The 22174-nt window shown below is 46.5% G+C and overlaps 2 protein-coding genes across 4 annotated transcripts; both read left to right on the forward strand.

The window, feature by feature from the left end:
* The first annotated feature begins 61 nt into the window (after window positions 1-61).
* Window positions 62-19133, forward strand: Dnttip1 (deoxynucleotidyltransferase, terminal, interacting protein 1). Of its 3 annotated transcripts, none has more exons than XM_013010617.1 (13): window positions 62-232; window positions 784-854; window positions 2715-2811; window positions 5771-5869; window positions 13236-13304; window positions 13542-13598; window positions 13862-13920; window positions 15054-15099; window positions 16587-16645; window positions 16738-16798; window positions 17447-17518; window positions 18625-18680; window positions 18791-19133. In XM_013010617.1, the coding sequence occupies exons 1-13, from the start codon at window positions 128-130 to the stop codon at window positions 18927-18929; spliced, it is 990 nt and encodes a 329-aa protein (XP_012866071.1). In that variant the 5' UTR covers window positions 62-127; the 3' UTR covers window positions 18930-19133. The 3 variants fall into 3 exon arrangements, with proteins under 3 accessions (XP_012866071.1, XP_012866070.1, XP_012866072.1); XM_013010616.1 differs by having other exon boundaries at window positions 92-232; window positions 15051-15099; window positions 18791-19127; XM_013010618.1 differs by lacking the exon at window positions 13236-13304 and having other exon boundaries at window positions 92-232; window positions 15051-15099; window positions 18791-19127.
* Window positions 19134-20072: 939 nt separating this feature from the next.
* Ube2c (ubiquitin-conjugating enzyme E2C) lies at window positions 20073-21265 on the forward strand. Its single transcript, XM_013010727.1, has 3 exons — window positions 20073-20280; window positions 20548-20575; window positions 21134-21265. The coding sequence occupies exons 1-3, from the start codon at window positions 20180-20182 to the stop codon at window positions 21263-21265; spliced, it is 261 nt and encodes an 86-aa protein (XP_012866181.1). The 5' UTR covers window positions 20073-20179.
* Window positions 21266-22174: the final 909 nt, after the last annotated feature.

Consider the following 22174-nt stretch of genomic DNA (forward strand, 5'->3'; position numbering starts at 1 on the left):
CCCATGGTAACGCCGCAGCTCTCCGCGTCGCGCTTCCGGGCCGAGGAGAGGCGCGCCCCGATGACGTCACTGCGCCACTTTCCGGCCGGTGGCAGAGTCGAGCTGAAGTTGTGGGGTCGAGGACGCCATGGGGGCCACGGGCGACGCTGAGCAGCCGCGGGGACCCGGCGGGACAGAGCGGGGCAGCCTCGAGCTGGGGGATGCGGGCGCAGCCGGGCAGCTGGTTCTCACGGTGAGGGCGCCCCCGGTGAGACCTGGGCTCGGGCCGGGCAGGGCCTCGGGGCTCCCGGGACCCTGGCCCGCGGGCGAAAGAACGCGGCGGCTGCTGCGGCTGCTGCCGCCCAAGGATTGCGGTTTTCGCAGTCCGACGACCCGGGTGCAGATTCTGGTGTCGAATTCCCGGCTAAGTGGTGTGGGCCTGCCCCGACCAGCCCTGAACTCCAGGTTTCTTATCTCTAAAACGGAGATGATTAACACCCATCTCACGAAATTGTAGGGATAGGGTAATACACACCGGTAAAGCTCTCGGTACATCACCTGCCACAGAGTAGACCACTGCTAATCACTGGTTCCCTTCCTCCTGCCAGTCCAGAAAAGGCAGGAAACGTCTTCATTTCCTCCTCCCTGGCAAGGCCTTCAAACCTCTGTTTTCCCGGTTATCCCAACGTAGGAGAGGTGGCAAAGATCTGGGAAGCGGGAATGCCAAGGTTTAACCCATAGCCACTCTCCGTCCCACCCCAGGGTCACGGGCCTCGGTGACCTTTGCTGTCTTGATCCCCACAGAACCCTTGGAACATAATGATAAAGCACCGACAGGTGCAGCGAAGGGGCCGCCGCTCACAGATGACGACCAGGTAAGGCTGGCCCCGAGTGGGACTTACATCTCAGACATTGACTTGGATTGGAGTTTTGCAGCCCCACTATGCAAGGCTAAGATCAGCAGCCCAGAGAGAGCACTGGACTGAAATAAAGAGAGAGAGAGAGAGAGACAACTCAGGTTCTGTAACTTCATGTGACAGTGAGCAAGTTACCTACCCTTATGAATTACTCATCTACAAAATTGGGGTAGTGGTAGATTTAACAATATGGAAAATCCCTAACTGTGGGAGAGGTATAATCAATAACCAAGGTGGAACTAAAGCCCTCTATGAACAAGAGCCTTGGAAAAGTTCAAATCTGAACATCCTCATACACTGCATACAAAATAGCGTAGTGAGCATGAGGAAGTGCCAGTGTTCATGCTTTCCTTCCATTCCCCTTAAGCATTCTTCAAGGAAATAAGGAGGATTCGGTCTAATTAGGAAGGAAACACCGTGTGACCCTACTTCCGACTGCTTACTTCATTGTTACCCTTGGCTTGTTAGCCAAGGCTAATAAAAGTAAGGTGGCTGTAATGCTTGGGACTTTCCCAGCATAACAGTCTGCAGGGCCACACATGTATCCCACACCTAACATCTGCTGGCTCTGCAGTGTGGAGATTAAGAGTATCCTTGGAGTCAGACAGCTGTAAGTTGTTTGGTTTGGCTTGGTCTTGTGATACTGGGATTTCAACTCATGGCTTACTAGGCAGGGGCTCTCCCACTTGAGACATGTTCCCATCCCTCAGTCATCTTCTAATATAGAAGATTTATTAACTGGGTAAAAACAAGTTTCTTAACCTCTCTGAGCCTCTGTTTTCTCAGCTGCAAAATGGGGCTAATAATAATAACCAGCTCAGGGAGGGGAGAGAGCATAAAAAATAGGCCTTTGGGCAGAGTGTTGATGGCTCACGTCTGTAATCCTAGCTTCTGAGGATACTAAGATAACAGTCTGAAACCAGCCCAGGCAAACAAATCCAAGAGATTCTTATCTCCTACTAGCCAGCAAAAAGCCAGAAGTAGAAGTTTGGCTCAAATAGAAGAGCAGCAGCATTAAGTGATAAAGCCAAGCCTTGAGTTTGAGCTCCAATATTGGCTGGTTATATTTAATCAGGATAAGGATTAAATGAATGTTCACTGTAAATATTAAAATATAGTTTTCTGTAAAAATATATTTCATAAACCTAAAAATAATAGTTACTTCATAAGAGAACAGTGATTTGCATAAAATGTTAGCACATAGCCAGTTTTTAGTGAAAATTGTCTGGTATTACTGTTAAAAAAATCCTGTGTCAGGGCTGGCAATGTGGCTCAGTGATAGAGTGCTTGCCTTGCACACATAAGGCCCTGGGTTTGATTCCTCAGCACCACATAATCAGAAAAAGCCAGAAGTGGCGCTGTGGCTCAAGTGGTAGAGTGCTAGACTTGAGCTGAAGAGCTGAGGGACAGAGCCCAAGTGCAGAGTTTGGCCCCACGACCAGCCAAAAAAAAAAAAAAAATCCTGTGTCAATAATTGAGCAAAGTCAGGTGCCAGTGGCTCACACCTGTGATCCTAGCTACTCAGGAGGCTGAGATCTGAGGATCCCAGTTCAATGCCAGCCTGGGCAGGAAAGACTGTGAGACTCTTACCACCAAGAAACCACCAGAAAACCAGAAGTGGCGCTGTGGCTCAAGTGGTAGAGTGCTTGCCTTGAGCTGAAGAGCTCAGGAACAGCGCCCAGGCCCATAGTTCAAGCACCACAACCAACATAATAATAATAATAATAATAGTAATAGTAATATAATAATAATAATAGAGCAAATTGGGAAAGGATATGTTTGAGATATGTCCCCTGATTCTGTCTCCTTGTTGACCAGTTTCACAGATCCTGCCATCTCCATGGATCTCCTCCGAGCTGTCCTGCAGCCTAGTATCAATGAAGAGATCCAGACTGTCTTCAACAAGTACATGAAGGTAAGAGGGCCATAGAACTAAAAACGAACGTGAATTTGAGATTTGATCCCCAGCACTGGGGGAGGGGATGGGAGAAGCTAAGGGATAGCTCCTAAGCCCTGAGTTCAAACCCTAGTAATGGAACAAAAAAAATTTTTTAATTAAAAAGCAAGCCACGGGCTGGGAAGGTGGCTCAGTGGTAGAGCGCTTGCCTTACATGCATGAGGCCCTGGGTTCAATTCCTCAGCACCACATAAGCAGGGGGAAAAAAAGCCAGAAGTGGCGCTGTGGCTCAAGTGATAGAGTGCTAGCCTTGAGGTGAAGAGCTGAGGGACAACGCCCAGGCCCAGAGTTCAGACCCCACAACTGGACCCAAAAAAAAAAGCAAGCCAGCAATGAAACTTGTTAAAATTGTTTTGGGAAACAGGGAAGGGAGAGTGATAGATGGGGTGAGATTAATGAGAATGTATTACAAATGTATGGAAATACAACAATGAAATCCTCTTCTGTATAACTAATATAAGCTAATTAAAAAAAAATCTTGGTGTGACAGTAACCCCTATAATCCAACTACTAAGAGAAATGTAATTTTGCAATTTGAGGTAAGTCCTGCCAAAGTTAGCACAAGGCCATAAATACAAAACTAAAAAATGAACAGGGACTAGGGCTATGACTCAGGTGTTAGTATCTCTTGTGTGGCAATAAAGATTTTTTTTTTGGTTGGTCATAGGGCCTGAACTCTGCCTGGGCACTGTCCTTTAGCTCTTCAGCTCAAGTCTATGGCTCTATCACTTGAGCCACAGCACCACTTCCAGCTTTTTCTGCTTATGTGGTGCTGTAGAATCGAACCCAGGGCCTCATACATGCAAGGCAAGCACTCTACCACTGACCCACCTTCCTAGTCCCATAAAGAATTTTTTTAAGCTGGGCTCCGGTGACTCATGCCTGTAATCCTAGCTACTGAGGAGGCTAAGATGTGAGGATCACGGTTCAAAGCCAACCTAGGCAGAAAAGTCCGTGAGACTCTTACGTCCAGTTAGCCACTAGAAAACTGGAAGTGGTGCTGTGGCTCAAGTGGTAGAGTACTTGTTTTGAGCTGAAGAGTGTAGAGATAGCACCCAAGCCCAGAGTTCAAGCCCAACGACTGACAAAAAAATGTTCTTTAATACAGATTGTTTCAAAAATCAGAGCTAAACGTCATTAAAATTTATTTTCTAGAAATACCACTGTTAGCAGTTACTGTTAGTCCAGCAGAATTGTGTGAGCATGCATATGTGTTTGTTTTTTAAGATTATTTTACACACACTGTTTTGCAACTTAATTTATTTCAGTTAATATATTTTTATCTTGTTTCTAGTTCACATCATAATGGCTCATCCTGTCTCATTTATAGTAGTTATAGAGTAGTATGTTTTATGGATGTACATGTACCAGAATTTAATTATCTAGTACCTGGGACATTCAGACTGTCACCAGTTTTTCTCCATTACAAACAATTCTACAGTGAATGCTACAAATGTGCATCTTTGTTCACTTGTGCAGATATTTCTGGAAGATAATTCCTTGAAGTGGGATTAGAGGGTAACAGGAAAACGAAATATTCTGCAGGAAGTTTGTGTTGGTTTGCATTTCTACAACAGTGTTAGAAAATGTTTTATTCATGATCGGACTTCATTCTTGGATCTAATAACTTAACCACCAGTGCCATATTCCTATGCTATCCTTACTATAGTGTGTGTGTTTTTATACGTGTGCATATGTGTGTGCACATGCACTGATACTAGGGTTTGAATTCAAAGCCTTGTGCTCTTAGTTGGCTTTTTTGCTCAAGGCTGGAGCTCTACTATTTGAACCACAACTCCACTTCTAGCTTCTTGGGGGTTAATTGGAAATAAGCATTTGGGGCTGGGAAGATGGCTCAGTGGTAGAGTGCTTGCCTAGCATGCATGAAACCCTGGGTTCAATTCCTCAGCACCGCATAAATCAAAAAGCCAGAAGTGGCACTGTGGCTCACATGGTAGAGCACTAGCCCTTGAATTGAAGAGCTGAGGGACAGCCCACAAGCCCAAGACCCACAACTGACCAAAAAAAAAGAAAGAAAGAAAGAAGCATGTCATGGACTTTACTGTCCTGGCTGGCTTCAATCCATGATCCTCAGAGCTCAGCCTCCTGAGTAGCTAGGATTACAGGCATGAGCCAGTGGCATTCAACTACTTTATATTATTTTTAATACTTATATTTGGTGGTGGTGGTGGTGGTGGTGGTGGTCCTGGGGCTTGAACTCTGGGCTTGGGCTCTGTCCCTGAGCTCTTCAGCTCAAGGCGAGCACTCTACTGCTTGAGCCACAGTGCCACTTCTGGTTTTCGAGTGGTTTTTTGGAGATAAGAGTCTCACAGACTTCCCTGCCCGGGCTGACTTTGAACCATGATCCTCAGATCTCAGCCTCCTGAGTAGCTAGGATTACAAGCGTGAGCCACCGTTGCCTGGCTTACATGTTATTTAATGGTACTAATATACTGTAATTTACTTAAGTTATATTTGAACATTCAGGTTATCCTTTGATTTTGCTCTGCATATGTATTATTCCTTTGGATACTTCTGTCCTTAAAGAAAGGGAGTAGAGGGAGCTAGAGCCTGCCATAGGAATCTAAATTTGTCTGATCCCTAACCCTGCTCATAATCACTTTTTTCGTCAATATAAAGGTAGAAGCTTTCATTTATTTATTTATTTATTGTCGGTCATGCGGCCTGAATTCTCAGCCTGGGCACTGTCCCTCAGCTCTTCAGCTCAAGGCAAGCACTCTACCACTTGAGCCACAGTGCCACTTCCGACTTTTTCTGCTTATGTGGTGCTGAGGAATCAAACCCAGGGCCTCATGCATGCAAGACAAGCACTCTACCACTGAGCCACTTTCCCAGCCCCTTGTTTTTTTTCTTTTGATTGATGCAAATGACCTTATCTTCTCGTTTACTTCCCTAGTTCTTCCAGAAGGCGGCACTGAATGTGCGAGACAATGTTGGAGAAGAGGTTGACACAGAGCAGCTGATCCAGGAAGCCTGTCGGAGCTGCCTGGAGCAGGTGAGACCAAAGGAATCAGCAGACATAGACCTAAGAAAGGTGATCCAGCAGTTTATACACTAAGATTGGAAGGCAAACAAATTCATGAAGCAGTCCTTATTTAAAAAAAAAAAAAGAAGAAGAAGAAAAGAAAGAAAAAGAAATTTGATCTTTTCGTCATTGTTATTTAGAGGACTGCCCAGCAGGCTTGGTCTGCTTGCTGACAGAGAATGAAAGATAAGTAACTATTGTGAGCTAGGAAGGGTGATAAATGCAATATTTATATCTCAAAAAAAAAATCCATAAGCCAGGCACCAGTGGCTCATGCCTGTATTCCTAGCTACTCAGAAGGCTGAGATCTGAGGATCGCAGTTCAAAGCCAGCCCAGGCAGGAAAGTCCATGATACTGTTATCTCCAATTAACCACCAGAAAACTGGAAGTGGTGCTGTGGCTCAAGTGATAGAGTGCTCGTCTTGACCTGAAGAGCGCCCAGGCCCAGAGTTCAAGCCCCACGACCAACAATAAAAAAATCCATGGCCAGGGCTGGGAAGGTGGCTCAGTGATAGAGCGCTTGCCTTGCATGCATGAGGCCCTGGGTTCAATTCCTCAACACCACATAAGCAAAAAGAAAAAAGCTGGAAGTGGCACTGTGGCTCAAGTGGTAGAGCGCTAGCCTTGAGCTGAAGAGCTGAGGGCCAGAGCCCAGGCCCAGAGTTCAGGCCCCATGACCGGACCAAAAAAAAAAAAAATCCATGGCCAGGCACTGGTGGTTTTATACCTGTAAGCCTAGCTACTCAGGAGGCTGAGACATTTCATAGCCAGCTCAGAAAGGAAAGTGCATGAGATTAACCACTTGAAAACCAGAAGTGGCACTGTTGCTCAAGGTGGCAGAGTACTAGCCTTGAGCAAAAGAACTGGGAAAGCACCTAGGCCCCAAGGTTCAAGCCCCACAATGGACAAAAAAAAAGCTGGGATGTAGCTCAGCGCTTGCCTAGCAAGTGCATCATCCTGGTTTCAATCCCCAGTACCAAAGAAGAAAAGACAAAAAAAATAATAATACAGTTAAGGAAAAAAAATTATGCAGTTTGGCTCTATTACAGATTCATATCTATAATCCTACCTACTCAGGAGAGAGAGATCTGAGGAATCATAGTTTTAAGCCAGCCGGGGAAATAACTCTGTAAGACTTTTTGTATATGTGTTTGTCTATGTGCTAGTACTAGGACTTGAACTCAGGGCCTGGGCACTGAGCTTTTTCACTTAAAGCTGATGGTAAACTACTTGAGCCACAGCTCCACTTCACGCTAATTGGAGATAAAAATTCTTGTGAGCTTTTTTGCCCTGGCTAGTGTTAGCCTTAAGCAGAAGAGCTAAGGAACAGTGCCCAGGTCCTGAGTTCAAGCACACACAGGCACACAGAAGCAAAAATTTTGTTCATAATAATAGATCATAAGTGTACACACACACGGAGAGGCAACTATATAATATGAATGTACTGATTAAACTCATCAAAATGTATGCATACATACATCAGATCATCACATTGTCTTAAAATATACGGTTTCGGGGCCTGGGAAGGTGGCTCATTGGTAGACTGCTTGCCTTGTACCACATAAGCAGAAAAAGCCAGAAGTAGAGCTATGGCTCAAGTGGTAGAGTGCTAGCCTTGAGCTGAAGAGCTGAGAGACAGCACCCAGACCTAGAGTTCAGGCCCCACAACCAACAAAACAAAAACAAAAAAATATTTTATATATATATACATATATATATATATGTGTGTATATATATATATATCAACCTCAATAAAACTAGAAAAAAATAAAAATTAAAGTGGCAGACCAAAAAAGAAAAAAGTTATTGACTCAAAAGCTGAGATCTGTCTCACTTCTGCAAGTACTTAGAATCACCTTCAGTTAGTCACAGTTCCTTTGATGTCATGGGGACCAGCACCCTTGCTGCCTGCCTGATGGTCAGGTGTAGTCAGAAAGCATGACATCAAGTCTATAAATGACTGTTCCTGAGACACTGGAGAACCTGTTTGATGTGTCAGCTGCTGTTATTAATAGGGATTGTTGGTATCACCCAAATTGTTTGCTTGACTTTGAAACCATTAGCTATCAACGATGGAAATTTCTTACCAGGTGCAATGGTGCACGCCTATAATCCCAGCACTTGGGGCTTAGGCACAAGGATCATGAGTTCAAGGCTAGTCTGGACAATACAGAAAAGATTCTTCGGTATACCATGAGATTTGGAAGGGTACTTAGAAGACCATTGAGATGGAGTAAAAGGTAAAGAAGCAGTTAAAGCTAAATAACTTGCTCAGTGAATGGTTGTACCTTTCCAGTATCCTGATCCTCCCACCCAGTGTCTACTAGGTAGTGGCCCCTTAGCAATACTGATGTAACTAAGAAGCCAGAGTATGGAACACAGAAGGCTGGTGCTCGGAATCAGAGCACGGGGGGTAAAAGCCCAAAGAGTTTTACCCTCATCCATTATGAAACCAATAAAACAAAAAATTGAGAGCAAAATTTTTTGTTGTTGTTCATGTAGGTCACAGGGCTTGAACTCAGGGCCTAGGCACTGCCTGTGAGCTTTTTTGCTCAAGGCTAGCTCTCTACCATTTTGAGCCACAGCTCCACTCTAGTTTTCTGGTGGTTAATTGGAGATAAGAGTTGGGGATGGGGGAGGACTTTCCTACCCAGTCTTTGAACTGAGATCCTCTGATCTCAGCTTCCTGAATAGCCACATCTGTAATCCTAGCTATTCAGGAAACTAAGATCTAAGGATCACAGTTCAAAGCCAGCCCCAGCAGAGAAGACTGTGAGATTCTTATCTCCACTAGAAAACTGGAGTGGTGCTGTTGCTCAAAGTGGTAGAGCACTAGCCTTGAAGACAAAAGCAGAGGGATAGTGTCCAGGCCCCGAGTTCAAGTCCCACGACTGCCACAACTGACAACAAAGTGTGTGTGTGTGTATGTGTGTGTGTGTGTGTGTGTGTGTGTTGGGAGATACCAACTCTTTAAGTGTTGGTATCTCCCAAGTACAGCCCTCATTTCCCTTCTCTTCTGTGGCTCACACTCCTGAGTTCATTTAGTTCTTTGGCTTAAAAACCAATTTAATTGTTGATATTCATAAATTGATATGGTGGTCCTGAGCTCTGTCCACTCTCACTTCTGATCCATTCTTCTCCCAGCAGTCAAACTAATTTCTGAAAAAAATGAGATTGTTTGGGCTGGGAAGGTGGTTCCGTTGGTAGAGTGCTTGACTTGCATGCATGAGGCCCTGGGTTCCATTCCTCAGCACCACATAAGCAGAAAAAGCTGGAAGTGGCACTGTGGCTCAAGTGGTAGAGTGCTAGCCTTAAGCTGAAGAGGTGAGGGACAGCACCTAGACCCAGAATTCAGGTCCCATGACCGACCAAAAAAAAAGAGAGAGAGATTATATCATTCTAAAACCCTCCAGTAACTTCCCATTGCAGACAGAATAAAATGCTGAGGCCCCAGTTTGATGCTCTGAACCCTGCCTGAACCATCTGCCTGCCTCTAACGACTTCCTTGCAGCCTGCCACTTCATTATTAGTTACTTCAGCCATTGTAGACTTGTTTCTGCAACTGCAGCACACCTTGCATAGGGCCCTCACACTTGTGTCATCATCTTACATCTAAAGCGGCTCCTAGCCAGGCTCAGGGCCTGTAATCCTAGCTACTCAGGAGGCTGAGATCTGAGGATGGCAGTTCAAAGCCAGCCCAGGCAGAAAAGTCCAACGTGGCACTGAGTTCAAGCCCCATGACCAACAAAAAATAAAATAAAGTGGCTCCTCACCTCACTCCCTTCCCTGCCTCTGACACTTCCTTATTTCTGTCATTTCTTTCAACCTAATGTTAGTGCAGTTACTTTTTGCCTCCCTCCCACTCCTACAACAGTTGAGGTCTGATTTTGCTCACCACTATATTCCCAGCCCTGGAATATGACTAATCTGCAGTGTTTGCTGAGTGGTTAAATAAATGAATACACAAACAAATCGGCTACCTGCTCTTAGAAGCTCCATCTTCACTGGACAGACAGGTAGGGACCAAATCGCCATCCTCATTAAAAAGGAAAAAAATTGCCAGGTGCCAGTGGCTCACACCTGTAATCCTAGCTACTCAAGAGGCTACGATCTGAGGATCGCAGTTCAAAGCCAGCCCAGGCAGAAAAGTCCATGAGACTTTTATCTCCAGTAAACCACTAGAAAACCAGAAGTGGCACTGTGGCTCAAGCAGTAGAGTGCTCACCTCGAGCTGAAGAGTGCAGTGACAGCACCCAAGCCCAGAGTTCAAGCCTCACTACCAACAAAAAAAATAAAATAAGGAACAAAGTTTAGAAGATCATAAGTTCAATTTTATTTAACAACTCATTAAGTTTGACCGGTAAAACTAGAGCTCCTTTTCAGCTAGAACTGATAATTTTTTTTAAAGCCATATATTGCTGGGTGCCAGTATCTCACACCTGTAATCCTAGCTATTCAGGAGGCTAAGAACTAAGGATCACAGTTCAAAGCCAGCCTGGGCAGGAAAGGCCATGAAACTCTGATCTCTAGTAAACCACCAGAAAACCAGAAGTGGCGCTGTGGCTCAAGTGGTAGAATGCTCCCCTTGAACTGAAGAGCTGAGGGACAGTGCTCAGGCCCAGAGTTCAAGCCCCATGACCAAACAAAACAAAATAGATGTTGATCACTTACACCTGTAATCCTAGCTACACTGCTAAGAGGATCACAGTTCAAAACCAGCCAAGGCAGGAAAGTCCATGAGACTCTTAGATCCAGTTAAACCAGCAAAACACTGGAAGTGGTAGTATGGCTCAAGTGGTAGGCAGCATTAAGCCAAAAAAGCCACATGAGAGCATGAGGCCCTGAGTTCAGGCCCCAATACAGACATAAACTAACAAATAAGACTTTGACAAGAAGTGTACTTGTTACCTTACTCATGTAACTGTAACTGTAACCTCTCTTTACAGCATCTTTACTATATATAGAATATCTATATATATATAGTTTTGGGTTTTTATTTATTTATTTATTTTGGTTGTGGGGCTTGAACTCTTGAGTCTAGGAACTGTCCCTGAGCTCTTCAGCTCAAGGTATGTGCTCTACCACTTGAGCCACAGCACCACTTCTGGTTTTCTGGTGGTTTATTAGAGATAAGAGTCTCAGGAACTTTCCTACCTGGGCTGGCTTTGAATTGCAGTCTTCAGATCTGAGCCTTCTGAGTAGCTAGGATTATAGGCCACCAGCTCCTGGCTACAATAATAATTTTTTTTTTTTTTTGGTCCGGTTGTGGGGCCTGAACTTTGGGCCTGGGCGCTGTCCCTCAGGTCTTCAGCTCAAGGCTAGCACTCTACCACTTGCGCCACAGCGCCACTTCCGGCTTTTTTTCTTTTTTTGCTTATGTGGTGCTGAGGAATCGAACCCAGGGCCTCACGCATACAAGGCAAGCGCTCTACCACTGAGCCACCTTCCCAGCCCCTACAATAATAAAATTTTTAAAAATAAGATTAAGTAGAAAAAAATTATGAAGGCTGGGTATGGTATATACTATAGTAATCCCAACACTCAGGAGGCTGAGAAGAATCTAAGGTGGATAGTTTAGATGGATGGAGAGAGAAAGAGAATCAGTTTGTAAATGTTAATTGAAACTGAAGGAAGATGAAAGCAGATACCATGTCTAATGAGAGAGGAGGGAATAAGAGTAAGAACCAGACTGAGGAGAAGAAGCCAGCAAAGAGGACTGAGTGGCCAGGGAAAGCCTGTGGAAAGAATGTGTCCAGTAGGGGGAGCGCTCAGCACTGTAGAAACCCTTCCCGAGGCCCTGAAATGCCCTGATCAGCAAAGCCTTTGCCACCTTACCTTACCACCTTTCCACCTTACCTCCACCAAGTGCCTTGCTTCTCACACGCTCTCCCTTCCCTTTGCCCTTTAGTTTCCAGGCCATTCTTTCTTCCTCATACAAGCCAAGTCTTCCTCCTGGGACTTTTGCACCCCTCTCCATTGCTGAAACATACCTCTGTTCAACTTCTCTTTCCTGTGTTTGTTTGTTTTCCTGAGTGGGAGTCACTGTTCTATCCCAAGCTTATTTCAAACTCCAGGCTTGAAGCGGTCCTCTTTCCTCAGTCTCCTGGGTAGCTGGGTCCACAGGCATGCACCATCACGTCTGTTCTACTCAGCTGGTCCTGTAGTATCCTCTGTCTCAGCTCAGGCTCTCCTCAGGCCTCCCACTTAAAGAGCCTGCCCTCTTTAGGATTATCACAAATACTTGAATTTTTTTTTCTTCTTTGCATTTATCATGATCTGCAATTATCTTTTTTTCTTTTTTTTTTTTGCCAGTCCTGGGTCCTGAATGCAAGGCCTGGGCACTGTCCCTGAGCTGCTTTTGCTCAAGGCTAGCACTTAACCACTTGAGCCACAGCACCACGTCTGGCTTTTTCTGTGCATGCAGTACTGAGGAGTCAAACCCAGGGCTTCATGCATGCTAGGCAAGCACTCTACCACTAAACCACATTCCCAGTCCCTGAAATTATCTTGTATGAATGCTTACATGCTCATTCTCCAGTCCACTCACAGGACATAAGCTCCACAGGACTTAGGAGCTCCAAACCTGCTGTCATGCCCATTTATGTTCCAGGAGCTCCATAGGTACACTAAGGGAAAACAGTTAACAGGAATATGTATGATATTAATGTATGATATATATTGATATGGAAAAGTAAGGAATAACCTGCATTGAAACACTAACAGTAGTTTTCTGTGGGTAATCAATTTCAGGCTTAATTTCTTAGTTTTGTTTATTTACTATCTTTTCAAGAATAATCATTAATTTTTTGTTTTGGTCGGTTGTGAGGCTTGAACTCGAGGCCTGGGCACTGTCGCTGAGCCTCTTTGTGCTCAAGGTTGGCACTCTACCACTTGAGCCACAGCACCACTTCCAGTTTTCTAGTGATTAATTGGAGATAAGAATCTCACAGACTTTCTTGCCAGGGCTGGCTTTGAAGTGAGATCTCAGCTTCCTGAATAGCTAAGATGACAGGCGTGAGCCACCGGTGTCCGGCTTCATGAATTTTTTAAGATGGATGGATGGATGCCTCACACAGACCCCCTCCCTTTACCTCCAGCTTTATGAGCAGGCAGAAGAGGAACGTGCCCACTAAGGAAGCCCACATCTTTGTAAATGAATTCATGTTCTGTGCCTTTCCATCTTACTCACTGAAAGAAAAGTATATACATCCATTCCTTTTTATTACCTGTAGAGAGGCTTTAACCCAGTTTGGAGTTGTGTTTACAAAAATGAGTAGGCCAAGGGTATGTTTACCTACCAAAAGTGAGTATTAACTCTCATTTGTTTCCTTTCAGGCCAAGTTACTCTTTTCAGATGGAGAAAAAGTAATACCTAGATTGGCCCATGAACTTCCAGGGATAAAGGTCAGAGTCACTGTGGCCTGGGATATTGAGTGGGGGGAGAGCAGTCAGGCTGGGACACAGGTGAATATGGAGGCCAAGGAGTTTCATGTACCACCCCTTGGTGGGACCAGGTCCAGTTAGCCTCATACTGGATGGGCTTCTGAGGCCTGGGACTGCAGCTTTGTCTCCTGCAACCCCCAAAGACTTGTTGCTCCCAGGTACTGGCCTTCCCCCGACTCTCCTGCCTTTTCCCTACAGCGTGGGCGGCAGACAGAAGAAGAGTGTGCCCATCGAGGAAGCCCCATTCCCAAAAAGGTGAATAAGTCATTTCTCTATTTGATTTTTCTAACTGGGAAAAGACCCTTCCACTGAAGAGGAAGGCAGTGGGCTTCCTCATGCACCTTGGGGTTGGGTCTCCCAGGAGCCCCAGAGAAGCCATATTCTCCCTGCTGGTCCCTCCCAAGCATTATTTGGTCTCTTTGGAAAACCATCTTCACCAGTGACCCTGAACCTGAATGTGGGCAGTGAGCGGTAGGCAAGTATTCCCACAGAGAACTAATAGCTCTTCTTTGTGGCAGAGGAAAGGACGGCCTCCTGGACACATCCTGTCAAATGACCGGGCAGCCTCTGGCATGGTGTGAGTAGAGGCCAACAGTGTGGTGAGAGCTGAAGGGAACAGAGGGAAAGAGGCCCCAAGGGAAGGATCCCCAATTGCATCCAGTGAAACCAGGTCCATCGCTTACGCCGCCATGAAAGAGGGTTACTGGGGCATTGAGAACGAAATGTTTTACCCAGTTTTACCCCAGAACAGTTGAGTCCAACTTGACTAAACACCAGACTTGTTCCATTTTTTTGTATATACTGAACACTATAGCTGACCAAACACTGAATAGACTACTTCTTAGTCCTGATAGCACCCTCTAGAGAAGGTGTTCCTTTGGCAGATAAAGGAACACACTCGGAATTATTCGCCAACGATCGTAAGATTAATAAGGGGCAAAACAAATACTGCATTACCTACAGGATGGTCATTTTCAGAGTTCTGATAGTCCTTCCACTCCCTGCCAGTACATATGCACAGCTTCCTACTAGCGGTGTCAGGCAGCAGAGCAGTAATATATCTATTACATTTGGTGGATCTGCCTGACATCCTCTGCACTCAGAACTAATGGTTCACTATGGCGTGGCACATGCTGAGTTTGGACAAATGTGTAATGACATGTATCTTAACTATTATGGTATCACGCAGAAAACTTTCACTGTGCCAAATATCTTCTGTACCCCTCCTACTCATCCCTTCTCTTCACCCTGGGTTTACAGGGTTGAAGCAGCAGAATCCTTTTCAAACAAAACTTTACACAAAGACCAGTATATAAAACAGAAAAGTCTACATAGATCTAGCTAAGGGGGAAGGAAATAGTTTCAGGTGACTGGCTCAGATGAAGTGTATTACCCATCACCTCTCAAGTTTGTCTCCCTCCTGAAACACTTTCATTCCTCATGAATTGTCACAGCTGCCACCTCTGGACAGATAAGAAGCTGCACCTAGCCTTGGGGCAAGCCAATGCTAGGTCATATCAGAGACAGTACTAGAATGGCTTCTGGAGCAGTGCTTCTTTCCCTTTGCTTCTACTGAGTTACCAGAAAAAGTGCCCAGAGACTAAAGTGAGCGTATTTGAAGGGCTTCCACCACAGCTGCTGCTTCCTCCCCATCTTAGGCATTGCCTTCACCCTTAGAAAATTCACCTGTCTTCTTCCCTTCCTAAGCAGATGGAAGCCAAAATCCTGTGAACCAATTCGCCGAGAAGGCCCCAAGGTATGCTTCTATGATCATGGCAGTGACTGTTACCTCAAAGAGACAACTAAGGCTCTGGGGCCTCCCCACCAGGGAAAGCAGTTGGGGAGGTACAGGATGTGTTCACACTATTCCAGAGCCATTTTCCCTATCTTCCTCCAGCTACCCTGCCTCCAGAGAGGATAACGTGTAGGAATTACAATGAGACAGAAAACCAAGAGCCCAGCTGGAGATGTAGCCCAGTGACATAGCGCTTTCCTAACAAAATGTCTACTGAGAGCTGAGGCCTTTGATTTACTAACACTTTACTCATTAGTTAATATATGACAGGAACTGTCCTATATGGATTTTTCTCACTTAATCTTTGTAACAAAGTTAATTTGATTCTATTCCTGTTCTTTAGTTGAGATAATCACCCCTACAGGCAAAACTTACCTCATTTTCTGTAGTTGTCTTACACCCTCCACACACTTGAGACTGGGAAGTGACAGAGCCATATCTCAGACCCAAAGTTTGTTGACACCATTAAGCTCTGTTGCATGCACAACAATCATTTGCAAGCTCTTTTTAACAGTCAGAACACACTCCTCAAATAACTGCCTTGTGTGAAGCCCAGTAAAGTAGATAAAAGGACCCTGTCACTGGAATTATGTCCAGAAGATGTCAGGGCCACCTCTTGCCCTCTAGCCTTCTCTGGTCATTGTGCTTTTCTTCTTAAACTTCTGCCTTTAAGCTGGTGACCGTTTTCCTGGATCCTTCTGTTCTATCCAAACTTTCCTTCTTTGTCTTGTGAGTTTTTCTTCCTCAGCAATGACTCATGTAATAGGTGCTCACCAGAATTCTCTCTTTAACCTAGTTCCCTTAAAGCTTCTCTGAGCGATCTCAACAATCCACTTTATGGTTTTGAGGACTGCCACATGCTGCTGCAGCTCCTTAGTCTTTATCACACACTTCTGTGCTTTAAACCTTATGTCTCTTCCTATCTGCTAGACCTCTCTGCCTATAAGTTCCACAGGCATTTCAAACACAGCAGGGTCCAGAACTAAAGTCAGAATCTTTCTTTAGAGACCTTTTCTACTCCTTACCTTAATCATCTTTGCCAGTTCCTTTCCCTACCTCCCTGTACCCAAGCAAGTCCTCAGTGATTCCGCCTCCCAGATACATTGCAATTCCTCCTTCCTCCTGCTTCTCACTGCTGCCTTCGTCATCTTCAAGGGAGACTTCCTGGCTGTGCCATCCCGTTTGGCCCTTCTCCCACCCTGCACTCAGCCTTGTCATTGCCCCCTGGCACAGTGGTCTGGTCATATCTATGTCTGGGGCTCGTGGAAAACACAGACTGCACCTTATCTTTATCCGCAGCGTCTAGCACAGAGCCTAGCATGTCGCAAATACTCTGTGTCCTGAATAAACTGATGAGTAATGTATACAGATGATGATGGGAAAAGGTCAGGAATGATTCTAGCCTCCACCATTAAACCTCAGCCTCACCAGCCTCTGTTTTTGCACAGTGGGACCCAGCTCGGCTGAATGAATCTACAACCTTTGTATTGGGATCCCGAGCCAACAAGTAAGCCAGTGAGCTTCAGTGCTGATGGAGGGGACAGGTCAAGGGTCCACTACTTGGCGCTGCCCCTTACCATTTTGTTTTTTACTTTGTAGGGCCTTGGGGATGGGGGGCACCAGAGGAAGAATTTACATCAAGCACCCACACCTCTTTAAGGTGGGTGAGTGCCAGGTTCTAGTCACTCTTCTACCTCACATGTTTACCTTTCATGATGTACTCAACACTTCTGTACCTTAGTACTAACAGCTATTTCCCACACATTGTGTCCCAAACACAGTTTGAAGAGCTACTGTTTGAAAATTCCTATTATTAAATTTAAGTTTTAAATTTCTATTCCCCACTTAGATGAATGTCTGTTTTATCAGTCACAAAAGCATCTAAATGATAACAGTAATGCACAGTAATGTTTTGCATCTATGCATCAGGGTTGGTGCCCCTTGCCAGAACCACACAGCCAATTTTGTGGTTCCAGCATTAGAGGCTAGATCTGCCACTTTCTGTGCAGGTTCCCAAGTGCTTCAAAAAGGAGGGAGGGAGGCAAGGAAGGAAGGCTGAAATCCTAATTAACCAGTCCCACTAATTGCCAGAGATGGTATGTTTTAAGGAATGAAGGGGTTGGGAATAGAAGTATATCGCATCTCTGGGAATCGTGTCAGAGTCCTGTTCCCCTGGGCTCTACTCGGCTTGCTCTGTAGAGATCAGTGAGCCCTCTGCATCTGCCAGGGTAGGACACAGTTTGGTTCTTACCAAGAGGAAAGCCCCTCCCGCCAGGCTAATGTTTGCTGGTGACTTCATCCCTCACAGTATGCAGCTGACCCCCAGGACAAGCACTGGCTGGCTGAGCAGCATCATATGCGGGCAACCGGCGGGAAGATGGTAAGCACTTTTCATATGTACCACTGCCAGGGACCCACCCAGCCCATGGACAAGGATTCTGGTTGTTGGTGACAGTTCACTTTGAAATCTGGGAACCTCTAAGCCCAAAGAATGTAAGAAGGGAATTTTGTGGAAGCCATTGCTTTATTCTATAGAGAACATTGAAATCCACAGATTTCAGTTTCCCATGTCTACAGCTTCCGCTCTCTCCTCACCCTCCCTCCTCATTTCCCCAAAACCACATCTCTGCATTGCATTAGCTGGCATGGCAGTTACATTTAATGCTACTTTTCCTTCATGGACCATGCATAGTTTACCCACTGATGGCAGCGCTCTTCTTCTGACACAGCTGTAGACTCTTTTCTCAACACAGTTCTGCAGGTTGCCCCTTGTCGATAGGAGTCCGCATGTGCGGTGGAGTGCGTTTGCTATGCATGGCAGCGCCTCCCACACTCACTTGTACTTCCCCAGCTCTTAGCAACCGTAGGAAACACATATTTTCTAAGGCATGTGTTCCAAAATTGCCACGGAGGGCTTTCCCACCCAAGGACTCACCCTACTGCTATAACTGCTCCACATGTCACCTAATGGCCTTGCAAACTGGCAGTGAGAGCTCTCTCTCATTACTTTATTACTCTATGTCCGTGCTTTATCTATTTTACAAAATATTTCAGGAGCTTACCACTGATAACATGAAAAACAACATAAATTAGAAAGGTGTGGCTGGAGGTGTGGCTCTGTGGTAAGAGTGCCAATCATGAGCAAGCAAAAGCAAGCCCAGACAGCTTGAGGCCTTCTGTTCAGGCCCTGATATGGGGGGGTTGGCCAGGAGCCCTTAGCTCACACTTGTAATTCTAGCTATGCAGGAAGCTGAGATTTGAGAATCAAGGTTCAGAGGCAGTCCCTGCTATCTCTCCCATAGGTTGCTATTTAAATAAAAGATTTTTCTCAAGGAAGTATTCCCAAGTTTCTCTCTACCTTACTCTTCCCTGCTAAACATCTCTCTCCTACCTAAAGTAAGTAGCCTTACTTAAAACAGATCTTTAAGAAAGTCTGGACTGCAATGAATGAGGAGCAGTGACCCCTCTCCCTTGCTCCCACTGCAGGCCTACCTTCTCATTGAGGAGGACATCCGTGACCTTGCTGCCAGCGATGACTACAGGTAAAGCCAGTGAACCTCCTGCCCCTTACACGAACCACTCTCTGCCCCTGGGACGAGACTGGGCCTACTTCCTTCCTTGTCCTTAACTTCCATTCCAATGCCTGTTCTAGAGGGTGCCTGGACTTGAAGTTAGAGGAGCTAAAATCTTTTGTCCTACCCTCCTGGATGGTTGAGAAGATGCGAAAGTACATGGAGACACTACGGACAGAGAATGAGCATCGTGCTGTTGAAGCGCCTCCACAGACCTGAGGGGTCTCCTGTGTACACTGGGCAGCACCTCCGAGACCCTCTTCACCCAGCATGGCTGAGGCCATTCCTGAGACTGCTTCTCAATGGATCTCAGCAGCGTTGAGCTGTGCATGGGCGAGTTTGTAGAGCATCCCAGGACTGGCAAATTGGTTTGATATTTGTAAAGTTATTGGAATAAGAAGCAATTAAACAGTTTTTAATAAATGTCCTTAGTGAGCCTGCTCTACCACCTACCTTGTGGGGGCTGACAGAACATCAAGGATTCCAGAAGCAGATGCCCTCCCCCCTTCCCCCCCATCTCATAGACCCAGGCTTTAGGGATCCAAGCTGGGAACACCATGAAGGACAGGGATGTTCCCTGGAGATTTGATGACAGATCAAAGGAAAGTCTCTGTTTGCTTTTTGTTGTTGTTGTTAGTCATGGGGCTCGAACTCAGGACCTGGGTGCTGTCCCTGAGCTCTTTAGCTCAAGCTAGCATCCTACCACTTTGAGCCACGGCTTCACTTCCAGTTTCCTAGTAATTAACTGGAGGTAAGTCTCATGGACTTTCTTGCCCAGGCTGGCTTTGAACCGCGAGCTCAGATCTCAGCCTCCTGAGTAGCTATGATTACAGGTGTGAGCCACCCAGCGCCTGCCACTGTTTGTTATTACCCCATTTTACAGGTTAAAGCACTAGCTGACCTGATCAGTCATAAAGTAAACCGGTTGGAGAGGGATGATAGGGGGTCTACTGCTCTGATCATCACCCCCTACCCATCCAGATACTTGGGACCCTAACATAGATACCAGAGCCCTTGGAATATGGAGAGGAGCTAAGCTTCTGGTTTGGGACTTCAGTGCTGCCAGATTAGGGAGGCTCCCTTTCCAGGAAGAAGTGATCTAGGCAGGGCGTGCCAGGAGCCTGAAGATAGCACGACCTTGGGCCTTCAGGAGCACGTGGGTGGTTTCTAGGCCCTTTAATGGTCGGCGTCTTCCAAAGGCCACCTATCCGCTGCACCTCGCTAGTTAATGGCAGCAGCTCTTTCCAATCGGGGGCCCGCAGTAGGCCCGCACCGCCCAATGGCGGCGCACCGGTGGGTGGCCCAGCAGCTGCGCGGCAACGGGGCTCTCGCATTGGCTGGATCAAACCCAAGCGAGCCTGCGATTGGTTGACGCTGCCGGAGGGTTACGATTCAAACGCGGGCGGGCGGCCCGCAGCCCCGCAGTTTCCCCGGTGTGGACTTTCTGTCTCTTTGCCAGCGCCGCCCCGATGGCCTCCCAAAACCGCGACCCAGCCGCCGCCAGCGTCGCCGCCTCCCGCAAAGGAGCCGAGCCGAGCGGGGGCGCCGCCCGGGGCCCAGTGGGCAAGCGGTGAGTGGTGCGGACCGAGGGACGCTCGGGGAGCGCGGAAAGGTGGAGACGCTGCCGGGGTCCCCCCGGAAGACGCCGGAGGACACCGGGGAGCCGAGGAGGCCCCAGGAACTGGGGAGGGGGACAGTGCACTCGGGGTCCCCCGCACAGGAGTGTGACCTTGGAAAAGGGAGCGCCTCCGACAGTCCCTTAGGAGAGATTCGGGGGGACGGAGGTGCCCCACCTGACCACCACAGACTCCCAGGTGACCCTCAGTTCTCTTTGCAGGCTACAGCAGGAGCTGATGACCCTCATGGTGAGTGGCCCAGTTTTCTCAGATCTCAATTGATCCATCCTCCCACCTTTCACCCAATTATCAGCACCCTATTTTCCTACATCAGGCTCCCTGCTAGACATAGGGGTGGGAAAGTCAGTATAATTTACTCAATTCTGAGAAATCACTCCTCCTCCCACCCATACCTAAACAGTCTCTACCCCCAGTTCCTTCCATCCCCTCCCCCCATGAAGCTCTTTCTAGAACGGTTCCCGGAAGTCATCCTAAGCCTGCCCTGCCCTGTCCACCCTGGCTTCCTAACCCCAAGTTTCACCCATGACCAATTCCTTGCTTTCTTGGTGTTGAAATCTTTGCTTCCTAATCATCTTTTGCTGAATTATCCCTAAATTAAGTACAAATCCTTCAGTGCCATATGGTATAATTGAATTCCTGACACCCCATAAGATTATGGGTGCCCGGCTGCCTTCTGTGTCCCCACACAACCCCTTTCTCCTTCGTCTGGTGATGAGACTGTCAGTGGGTTGCTTTATTTGGGCTCAGGCTGTGATGACACCGGATTTGTTGTATTTCTTCCTCCAGATGTCTGGTGACAAAGGAATTTCTGCCTTCCCTGAATCAGACAACCTTTTCAAATGGGTAGGGACTATCCATGGAGCAGCTGGTACAGTAAGTGTAGGATGGGGTGGGAGAGTATCGCTGTGCGGAGTTTAGCGGGTGGAGGGATGAGATCCAAGTTGCCAGGTCTGCTTCATTTCATTGTTGGCTTCGTAAAACAATCCCAATGCCTGTTCACACCTTGCCTTGTCCTTTCCTTTTGCACAATGAAAGGGTGGGTTTCAGGCTGAGTGTGTCAAGCCTATTATAACCCTAGCTATTCAAGACCCTGAGATTTGAGGATTGTAGCTCAAAGCCAGCCAGGACAACAAAGACTGGGAGACTCTTAGCTCCAATTAACCACCAAAGAGCTGGAAGTGGAGCTGTGGTTAGAGTGGTAGAGTACTAGCCTTGAGCAAAGAAGCTAAAGGACAGCACCCAGGCTCAGAGTTCAAGCCCCCTCCCCACCTCACCCCCTACCAAGGTAAGTTTAAAGCAGACTACAGGACCAGACCACAGTGAGGTGAAGAAAATAAGTAAGTTTTAGGCACAAAGTCCAAAACAGCAGCTTCTCTCATTGCTGTAGGCCTGGTTTAAGTAACAAATTCAGATCTGTCAAAATCTAATCTTTTACTTCCTATTGGTGCTTTGGCTCAAGTGGTAGAGCACTAGCCTTGAGAACAAAAGCTCAGGGACAACGCCCAGGCCCTGAGTTCAAGCCCACAACCAACAAAAACAAACGGCATAGCCTAGTAGCTCTCCAGGTACCAATTTATAGTCACTAGATCAAAGAGTTACTGATGTCTCTACCAGATAAGAGGGAAGCAGCTGGACTAGCTCAACAAACACCCAGTCCACTTCAATCTCAGACCAGCTCAAAAATTCCAACCACTGGTGGCTGCTCTTGCTTTTATTTTTTTTTTTTTTTTTTGGGTCCAGTTGTGGGGCCTGAACTCTGGGCCTGGGTGCTATCCCTCAGCTCTTCAGCTCAAGGCTAGCACTCTACCACTTGAGCCACAGCACCAC

This window comes from Dipodomys ordii, unplaced genomic scaffold (assembly GCF_000151885.1).
Source record: "Dipodomys ordii isolate 6190 unplaced genomic scaffold, Dord_2.0 Scaffold13, whole genome shotgun sequence".
Lineage (NCBI taxonomy): Eukaryota > Metazoa > Chordata > Mammalia > Rodentia > Heteromyidae > Dipodomys > Dipodomys ordii.